The 11,207-nt window shown below is 35.5% G+C and overlaps 1 protein-coding gene across 1 annotated transcript; it reads left to right on the top strand.

The window, feature by feature from the left end:
* The first annotated feature begins 1,061 nt into the window (after nucleotides 1-1,061).
* LOC133534560 (uncharacterized) lies at nucleotides 1,062-4,595 on the top strand. Its single transcript, XM_061873722.1, has 3 exons — nucleotides 1,062-1,403; nucleotides 1,648-1,781; nucleotides 2,212-4,595. Exons 1-3 carry the CDS (start codon nucleotides 1,235-1,237, stop codon nucleotides 2,362-2,364), a joined length of 456 nt encoding a protein of 151 aa, XP_061729706.1. The 5' UTR covers nucleotides 1,062-1,234; the 3' UTR covers nucleotides 2,365-4,595.
* Nucleotides 4,596-11,207: the final 6,612 nt, after the last annotated feature.

Genomic DNA, 11,207 nt, shown 5'->3' with positions numbered 1-11,207 from the left:
ATTTTATTGAAAAAATCTCGCCTAAAAAACCTCAATTTCGTCACTAACTCTCTCACTCTTCTTAGGGTGCTTTCTTAAATCTTTTTGTCGATTTTGTTCGCGCCTTGCCTTGCGCGAGCATTGGAATCGTATTTAAAAGAAATAACGCGCAAGCCATTTTCCGTATTTGTCGTAAAATTGGAATAGTTTTGCATGTTTTTAGTTTATATATTGACGAAAATGTCATTTTCAAGCATAGAAAATGAAGAACACATATAATTGACGCTGCCAATAATACTAATAGAGGCAAGAGCCGAGAACGATAGCCCTTTACCATCAAGATCGGGTGAAAAATAATTGGCGGCATATGAAATTTTTATTCAATGGAAAATCATCAAAAACGTCCAATCCAGTCTTTCTTGGAAAACGTGTTGGTAGCTTTCTTCAATGAACTGGCGAATAATTGCCTACAAGCCCAGCACGCTATGGTGCAATTATTCGATGTTAAAACTGTAAGCCACCACTTATTGCGCGCTCGCTTACAGCTCGCGCGCACAATAACGCCTCGTGTGTAGTGACCGACTTAGCACACTTGTACATGTAATACATGGCAATACGGAAGATACTATATCATGCGTTGATGCAAGTAAATGTCAGTAGGTACGCATGGCGGAACACGTGCGCCCGAGACTGGAAACATCGCAATTACCATGCTAACTTTGTGGTTTCTATTTTGATTAGAAACTCATTTGCACAGCGGATATGCACTAAAGACGAGTTTGCTAACGCTTCAGCCATTTTTTTCTATTTGGCTATTTCCTAATTTAAAACGAGGATTAACACAGTTCACATAGTGTGATTTCATTTTCTATCGGCCGAATTTTGAAGCGGAAAAGGCACCAATCGCCTAGGTCATAAGTACCTCGCTTAAAATTTATTATAACTTTGTACATACAATAATTAGTATTGAATTATTTATAAATATTCAAAGCTTATCTACTGCGTATAGACTGATACTTAAAAGATAAACTGACATCCTCAAACTAAAGACAAACAAATAATAGTGAAGTCATTTGGTCATTGTTTGGTTGAGTTATATAATAACGTTCAATATTTATCAAAAAGGTCAATGGAACTGATAAGCTTCATATTTAGCTAAATAAATCAGTCTTAAATTGTCTTAGCGCAAAGCTGTATTAACTATTACACTATAAAATAAAATAATGAGTGAAAGATAGATAAAATAGAAAAAAATATGCTAAATATGTGTGTCAAAATATATACCGTTATATGTTTATTAGTAGTCTTTGTAAATGTAAATATTGTGTCAGCCAATAATGATGTAGAATATCTGGATTCAGTTATTAACATGCTTTTAAACGGTGATAGTTTTAAAGTTGAAGATTCACAAGAAGTGGTTCAAGGTATAATAAATAAGATAGTTAATTATACATACTCATATGAAGGAACCGAATATCGGTCGTTTACATTTTAAAAGTTGGAACTACTATATTTAAATGCGCGGCGTCAATTAATTAATCAATATATATTGTACAGATATATCTGCTAACAAAAATAATTTTAGATTGTTATACGTTTGTTTTAAAATTGTAAATGAACCCGGAAACTACTTGTAACCCAAAAAAATCAGCCTGTACTTTTTTACAGAACAGGACGTAGCTTCAATTGGGGGTATATGGAAGTGCGGAAACTGCGCGGACTTAGACGACTCAAGGCTAGTTTACAGCGAGGTCAATGACGTGGAAACAGAAGTTACCGAAGACCAACCAGTTGAAGTGCAGGTTAGAGCTTAATTGTTAATTAGGTATGTACAGTCAGAATCAAAAGTAGCGGATGAAACAACGCACTAAAAGTATTTGACATTCCGGATAAATTTCCTAAATGTAGGTAAATCTCTAAAATTCACGTCCTAATGTAAATATTTTACAGTCTAAATTGTTCTACGTCACTTTTTGTTAAGCTATTACAGAATGGTAGATACTTTTGAAGCGTTGTTTGATCCGCTACTTTTGATGCTTTGCGTCGTCGTAATGCGTCGATCTCATTATAATATTTTTCTTATTTTAACCCTTTTCGGCTACTAAAAAAAGAATAATTGTGAGTTCAAACATATGTAGCTTGCTTTTAACTTTTTTTTCTAGCACTTAAATCTTTGGGCAATCAGAAATGTGCTAAGATGAGTACAGTACAAGCCTACGTGTATTATTTCAGATAAGCTTGTCGATTCCGTCGATGTCGTGCGCGGCGGTGGTCGGTGAGCGACCAGGCATCGTGCGACGCGTCACCGGCTCGTGCACCGGCGCGCACGTCACTCTTAGCGTCGTGGCGGCCAACCACTTCACTGTTAACGTCTACGCTGAGTGATCGTGTGGTGGTGGAGGGCGAGAGGCTAGGTGTAGGATCCCGCTTACGCAGCGCAACAACTTCAGTAAATATCTGTTAGAGATCATGTGGTAGTAGTGTGTGAAAAACCAGGGTCTCTCAGCATCGCGCCCGCCAACCACTTCGACGACGACTATCAACGTCTACCGTAAATAGCAATGGAGGGCGTGCGGTCAGGCGTAGTGAGCCACTTCTGCAGCGCGCACGTCACTCTCTGCTTCACGGCCGCCAACCACTTTACAGTAAACTTCTACTAAAGATTGTGTGAGAGAGTCCAAGTAAGGGGCACCTGTCTTCCGTGTGCACGACACTCGCGATTCCAACCACTTTACTGTCAATGTCTATCTACGACTAATGCGTGATGACTAGTTATAAATATATTGACCTGCTGGTTATGGTGTACAGTGGTATATATCGACTGTATCATATGCTACTTAATAGAGTAACTTTACTTATTTAATTTTAGTAAACTTATTAATCATTTATAATATAGATATGAGCTTGATATATGATCCACATAATAGGTACTTACCGAAAACTTAGCAGGCCAATTCAATTTACACTGACATCCGAATTATCTAAATGATGTTATTTAGTTATCGTGCGTTTCATTCGCGCCAATACATGTACGGACAAGTAAGAGCAAAATGTACAACCACTAAATGACATTATAATTACATATCATTCTGATGTCAGTGTACGTTCAAATTGGCCTGTTAGTCTAAAACTTTGAGAACGAAACAATGTACGTAAGAAAAAATTGATGAAAGGTATTTCGCACGAAGACATTAAAATCTTATGCCTAATATGTATCTAGTACCTTAGTATCTTTATATTGACTGTTTGAATTTCGTCAGTTTTTTTCTTAAATATTTTTACATATATAGATAAATGTACATAGCTGGCATCAAGCTCAATTAACAATATCAAAACACATAGTTCTGATTAAAGTGTAAAATGGATAATATAATTTTGTTTACCTAATTAAATAATTACCATATGATTTCTTAAGCCTAGTACCTACATTAGTTAATGACTAAGTTTTCCCAATAAGCCATTTCCCAAATAGATTTCCATTCTATCATTTCCCACCCAATGACCCTTCAAATAGTTCGCATTATGTTCGCGACCCAATCCAGAGGTACTCCACGACTAACCGAACTAAGTTTTAATTGTGTCCGCGGTCCGACCCTTAATTAATAACACGATGCACTCGTGTTTGAGCCACACAAACCTATATAGCCGCCTCCATACAATCAAAATTTCGCTCTCATTTTCTGAAATAACATGAAATTTAACATGAACATTCAGTTAGTAACATAATTCAGAGTTTAAATTCAGTAAGGGCAAAGCTTTAAACGGTGGTTAGCATAGGACCAATGAAGTATATGAGATAACTTTTGCTTAGAAATACAATGAAAATCTTAACCATGAAAATAAGTGGGGCCCGCAATGTAAAGCAAAATACAAGTTACAAGATACGAGCTTCTGATAGCAACTGTCAACAAGCGTTCTCGTAATGTTTGCAGTACATTGCTGCTCGGTAAATTTTCCAAAATTAATAACTTGGTCCGAATTAAGAGTAACTTCCAAAACCTTCGTAATTCATGATTACAAGGGTAAATTCTATGTCTGGTAGAATTTATTTCCCAAATGGTTTTACACACAGTATGACATACCTATCTGGTACCAGAGGACCTACCGCGAAGCACACTCGACGTGTTGCCTCTCTGTCGCGCTTGTAAATTCGTACTTAAGTGTGACAGGGAGGCCCTCAGTTTTCAATGCAAGTATTTAATTTTAATACAAATAAATGTAATAAATCAGGGCGAGTACCTACTAGTTATACACACAAAACTTCTACTTGCTCTATTTTCTTTGTAAAATAATTTGTTTTCAAATAAAAAAATGTCGTTTTTAATTGAGAGCATAACTTCGATCTTGTAGTCGACTAAGGTTCACGTGTCTCTTAAGAGGCTGTCAATACCTAAAGCGCACACACTGTCTATTTGTTTGTATCGGAGTAAATGAGATAGCACTGTCGCATGTTACTGGGCCTGGGCAAGGGAATAATAAGAAAAATATTTAAATAAAAAAAAGTGGATTATTAGTGTAATATTTTACTCAACCACGGTTTAGATATAAATGTTTTGAAATTATGATTTTAATTGCAGACCCATAAGTCAAAACAATAAAGACATAAAACCGTTTAATTGTGATTTTAAGACCAATCTTTGCAATTATTTTCTATCGAGCCGATTTCGTTCAATCATGTATCGAGTACAACCACGGTCTTTGAAATATAATTAATATGAACATATATTTTTCTTAGTTGACTAAAACAAATAGTCTTTCTTAAAAAACTGTTTAAGTAACATCAATTTCAAGGACATTGGGTGTTGACAGCCTCTTAAGATCTTCATAAAATGTTAGGGATTCAATGCTTAATTATTTTTCAATTTAGAAATTGTGAGAGCCCGGCGTGCGACTGTCCCAAAACTTTTATATCTACACGTGTCTTGGGCTAAACAATGAGTGCCAGCCCGGGCCGCAGAACAGATACAGAAGGTTCGTTTTTCTCTAGAAACGCTGAATGTACTCGAAGACTTAAAATAATAAAGCCTAGAGGTCAGACAGGGTACCCCTGGTGAGGCAATTAAGGGCGACATATATGGATATTATACGGAGACAGTTGACTGCGATCGGCACCTAGGTTTCTAGACTTTTAAAATTAATTTACATAAATCATCATTTCTCATTTCGAGAGCCTTGGAGCCCGGTCGGTAACCTAATGACAAAGATAATTTGAAATAGAGGTGGATTGTCAAAGAAAATTTTGTAGCCACGGTAAATTTACTGCCATTTTTCGAGACATGACATTTTTTTTGGATATTTAACAAATTTAACACATATCAATGAAAGAATAGGGGTCAAAGTCAAATGGTGTTCTAAAAGTTTTAATCACGTGTCGAAAGATGGCAGTAAATTTACTGTGGCTACAAAGTTTTCTTTGACAATCCGCCTCTATTTCAAATTCTCTATGCCTAATGACAAGAATAAAGGCACTTCTTCTTCCTCGCGTAGTCCCAGTATTTTTGCCACGGCTCATGGGAGCCTGGGGTCATTGGTCACAGAATTGGCGTAGGCACTAGCTTTTACTTATTAGATTTCCTCACGATGTTTTATTTCACCGAAAAGCGATTGGTAAACATCAAATAACATTTAAACATCTCATCATCAGTCGCAGAGTGGTTCTCTTCCTACCTCCTGGATCGCCGGCAGGCGGTTCGCGCTGGTCAGTCCTTATCTGACTGGCTAGAGCTCACTTCGGGCGTTCCACAGGGTGGCACACTTTCTCCTCTTCTCTTCTCTATATTTATAAATTTGATTGATATTTATAAAGCTGCTCTTAATATTTGTATGCTGATGACTTGCAACTTTTTACGCAAGCAAATACCAAAGACATCGGATGTGCAGTCACTAAAATTAACGACGATCTTAACCGCACCGCTGATTGTCCCGTGACTTTGGAATCGCCGTTAACCCCACGAAATGCCAAGGTATTGTTTTGGGAAGCCCCCGCTTACTTTCGTCAACTGATCTTTCTCTCGTTGCGCCTATCCTATTCGAATGCACCGTTATACCCCTGTCAGCGCATGTTAAAAATCTGGGCTTAATTCAGTGCCTCCAGTGAATAAAGGCATAACTCAAAAACGGCACTTTTCAGGAGAGGCAAAAAACGATATTACGTTGTCTAGACAACGCTAATGTTTATAATATGAGCTTCTTAAGTGTTTTTATAGTAGTGAAGGTGCTAGGCTTTGTATTTAACACCAAAGGATTAATATTTGTCCCCCATAAATATGTTTTTTTCCGTTTTTCTTCTAATTATGCCCTTATTCACGAGTACTTAAAGACATAACTCAATTTATACACACGGTTTTTGTTGAGTTTTAAGGCATACAACGACTTATGCCTTTAAGCACAGCGTGCATAAATGACGAACACGACTTGAGCCATTATAATTATTAGTATTTTAGACATGACATGACTTGTATAGTTTTTAATTCTGTGCAGAAAGAGTTAATTCAGGCAATTTAATAAAACAACCATTATGTATGACTAAATTATTTAATGATATCAACTGCTAAATGCAGTTATGGCAACGTTTTTTTACATGTACTGGTATAACTCAAACATTCCATACCTAAAATTTGTATTATTTACTCACACTTGATGTTAAATAAACGAATATTTTCACAAATAATTACAAGTGAAAAATAATCACGTCACTTGAACCGACTTCTGGAATCCCCAAGTCCTTGAGAGTAATTAACTGGCTCTGCGCGATAAAAAATAATTTCATATTACAATCGATTTTTGGGTAACAATTTTCTTTATAATAAATCTATGCTGTTTGGTTATTCTTACCTCTTCGTATCTTGATGTCCGGTCTTCAGGCGGAATCTAATAGAATAATAAATTTTATTATAATATAAAATAAGATGCCTACTCAGGTCAGTACCGACTACTTTAATCGTAATAGTTATAAAAGGTACATAGCGTAAAACGTAAAAGAATTTACTCGAAAAATATGTAATAATGACTACCGCTACACTTGTTATTGAATTGGTTATCAAGCCCTTTTCACTTACAATAATATTACTCTAAACAGAACTATCCACTTACAAAAACACTACACACGAATACGATAACCAAACAATAATACTTAACCTTTCGAATAACGAATTTACTTATACAAAGTTTAATACTGCCGTTCAACAAATAGGTCATCAGTAAAAACAAATAGACACTTACTTTTTTCGGTGGATTAATCGCTAAAGCTGTAAGTTTTCTTCCGCGAAACATGTTTTGTTTTACCCGTTTTATCAGACACAAATAATAATTATCACACTATACCTCTCTTCACGTTACACTGGATAATGAAGTATCAGTTAATGTACTTTATTCATGAAATTTACTATTAATTCACAAAAAGCATCGTAAATAAACGTTTAAAATATAGTTACTAAAAATAAAAAGATTTATTGAGTTAAGACTATGCTATAAATCAATCAAAATAATAATACTAAGAAAAAAGTAACACATCGAGTTGTTTCCGTGCAGCAAAATAAAGAGACCAAATAGACCAATAGCAACACGGCATAAATACGAAACTGTCCAATGATATTGCTTGTAGCAATGACATTAAACGAGATGTTCCTTTATGCTCACGCTTGGATAATGGTATAAATGGGTTTATGTCAAAATGGTCTAAGAATATAACGGGACAAAATCAATTATTTCTTTTCTTCAAAATTATAACTATAAACATGCCTTATAGTACGTCAATAACTTTGACTTGAGACCACTTGTTCCTTTGCAATCGTCGACAACGCCGGATAAAGTGATTTATGTCTTCATGCACACTAGACTTGTAACCTTTGGGACATTGGAAAAACTGGGTTAGGAAACTGCTAGAGTTATGTCCTTTTGATATGTTGTGAAGTTCGATGAGCTGAATCGAATGGAACAATAAAAACCAAAGGGAATAAGTCGTGTTATACCGTTATTCACTGGAGGCACTGAATTATCGACAGTGGTTTGACATGGGAGCAACATGTGTCTGGCGTTAGTCGCAGGGTGACCAATACATTGCGGGCGCTTTACAGGCATAAAAACTTTTTACCTGCAATCACTAAAATTTTACTGTTCAGTCCCTAATATTACCAATCATTGGCTACGCTCATGTGTGTTGCACTAACATTACACAGGCCTCGCTTTCCAAACTTGATCGTCTCCTCAACAATGGCATCAGATTCGTTTTTAACCTCCGCAAATATGGCCATGTCTCTGCTTTTCGCCGTAAACTCCAATGGCTCCCAATTCGTGAACGCAGGTCATTGCAAAATGTATGTACTCTGTATTCAATTTTATTTGACCCAGCTGCACCCAGTTATCTCAGGTCTAAATTTAAGTTTATAAGCCCGTCCTGGTTATGTTCTTCGTGCTTCTCGAACTCTGAAGCTGGCTGTCCTCCCGCATCGGACTGGATTCATGTCCAACTCATTCACTTGCCAAGCAATACGTCTGTGGAATGATCTCCCTCTGCCTATTAGACAGCTCAGAGCAAGCTTACATTCAAAAGCAAGTTGCGTAAGCACTTATTTGAAAACATTCGTGACTAAATGTCTGCGTGGTATCTCACACTAATAGGTACATAAGTATTATATATATATATATATATATATATTGAATATGTATATATGTAGATACAATCAAATGGTATTTCGCACATAAGTTCCATAGAACTCGTTGGTACGAGCTGGCTTTGAACCACCGGACCTCTGGGTTAAAAATCACACCATACTACCGGTAGGCTACCAACGATTTCGAATATGATATTTCGTACATACAAAAGTGCCAAGAAACTTTTATTATATTTTTGTTCGTTACATTTTTAGACACTCTTAAGGCGGGATTCCACCAGTGTGCGGCACTGTGCGGTACAAGCATTTGTGTACTGAATATGCTTGTGCGGCACACTGGTTATCACATAGTTACCCATCGTGAACAAAGTAATAGATGCAAGCAAAAAAAAAATTGCATTATCACCAAAGCAGCAATTGAAAATAAATTATTCATTTTCGTTTACGTAATTCTATATACATATCGGTTGGAACAAAATGAGGGACGTTTATGCTTAAGTTAATATTTCTAACCGTTCCTGAGATACAGTTTGTTAAACATTAGTGCAAAAATCTGTATGTTTCAACCCTAGCAAGTAGATCCGATGAATGACATGACATGTGTCAATTTAAAATATAATAACTTTGTAGAGTGGTATAAACATATTTAATTTTAATGATTTTGTTTTACTTTTTAATCCAGGCTAACGATTATAATAACTTGATTGTAAAGCACTTACATAACACTATCCTTTCAGCTCAGTCTCTAGGAATATTCCACTTGGTATATACCTAATAATTAATACATTAGACGATAAAACGTTTTACAGAATTAGAGCATAATTCATTACCCACATGGCAACAACCATTTGACGGAACCTTTTTTTTCTTAAAATGTTCATTAATTCAGAAGAGGTTCACACTCCTTTAAGCAGGCTTACCAAATAAGCGTAACTTCTGCACAATATGTAACACAAGTTTTCTTACAAAATAGCGGTAAAGACCACAAATATATTAACCTACATTTTGAGCCCTTGATTTATTTATGGCCGCCGGCTGTCGGTTTGTGGTCGGCCCAAATATACCTCACGGAAACCCGTAGAACACTGCGAAATATAATATAATATAGAATCATAATTGTTCTCTCGCAAAGGCTGAAAGGTATTAATGGAGTGGTTATGCGATCAAGTGGGTATTATCTTACACGGAATGAAGTACCTATTTTTATTACTATTGTAAAAAAAATGTAGTTAGTCATGCTAACGCTGTATACATTTTACTTTCATTTCTTTTTGTTATCTAAACCAGCAGATTTTATGACGATAATTATTTGGGTAAGTTCGCAAATTAAATAGATCAACATATAAAATGACAAGTTACCTATATGTTAATTCACGCGCAGATTATATATGTAGGTATGAGAATATTAGCAATAAAATACAACTCTCGCACCAGCTTATTAATCCACATTTGCAAGTATGCATTAATATAAAATATTTTACAAAAATGTTTAGCAATTTTACCTGTAAGTAGCGATACGATAAATTATGGGTCAACTGATCGATTTAGCGATAAACATTAGTACAGATGTAGTGAATAATCCTTTCCCATCGTATTTTCACGGAAACACACGAACGTGTCTTGCTACTTCAGTCAGTCTCGATACAAAAAGTACTGAGGTTGATTAAAGTAACATGACAAATACGAAAGATTCCGAAAAAATACGATGGGCAAGGATTATTCACTACATGTACTCATCAGCTCATCACCGTATATGAACAGTCGATTATTTCACTAACCGTATTTATCTACTTAAATATGTTTTTATCGTCAGCAAATAGCATCGAGACGTCAGAAATAACAAATAAATTAGTGACAGACCCGCAAAAATTACTATTTCATATATTAAGTTATACAGCATTTTTGTTGGAGCTAAGTAAATAGGATAATAGGAACTGAGGACTTTATATCAAAATATAAAGAAATTTAATTATTTATTTTTATTTTATTTATTAAAATACAGTGGTATTCTTAAAAATACTCGTAGCCCACAAAACTTAACAATGAGTTTGACTGTGGGGTCACCAGTCTCTAGTTATATAACTAAAAATAACTTATAGTGGGTAATTAGTGACTAACTGCAATGTATGAAAATGTTTTAAACATAGATTTTAATTTAGGCTTATTATTTTCGCGTCTATTATGATTTATGACTATCTGCAGGACTTCTACACGCCTAATTTCCACCAAAAACGGTTCAGTTCTTTAGGTGTGAAAATAAACCGATAGAGTTACTTTGACGCTTATAGTATGTAGACATGTATTGTGATTTGGAGAGGAAATGCTTGAAGGAAGTCAAATCATCATACATGTGTTTATAAAAATTGATACTTTTTCTTATTCGTATCATTAGATCAGTACCCCTAGTGTAAATTTTATCGACATCATAACGTGACGAACGCGTTTGCGTTAAGTCTCATTTTGTATAGGATTTTGAGTTTCCAAAACGTCCCGCTTGGCGCGCTCTTTCTAAATCCAATACAAAATGAGACTAAACGCAAACGCGTACGTCACGTTTCAAAATCGAATTTATTTACACTAGGGATACAGAACCAAATTGGATGTAACTCCTTCAAA

Source organism: Cydia pomonella, chromosome 2 (assembly GCF_033807575.1).
Source record: "Cydia pomonella isolate Wapato2018A chromosome 2, ilCydPomo1, whole genome shotgun sequence".
NCBI classification, from domain to species: domain Eukaryota; kingdom Metazoa; phylum Arthropoda; class Insecta; order Lepidoptera; family Tortricidae; genus Cydia; species Cydia pomonella.
The sequence above is the reverse complement of the archived record's forward strand: the minus strand, read 5'-3'. Positions and strand labels throughout refer to the sequence as shown.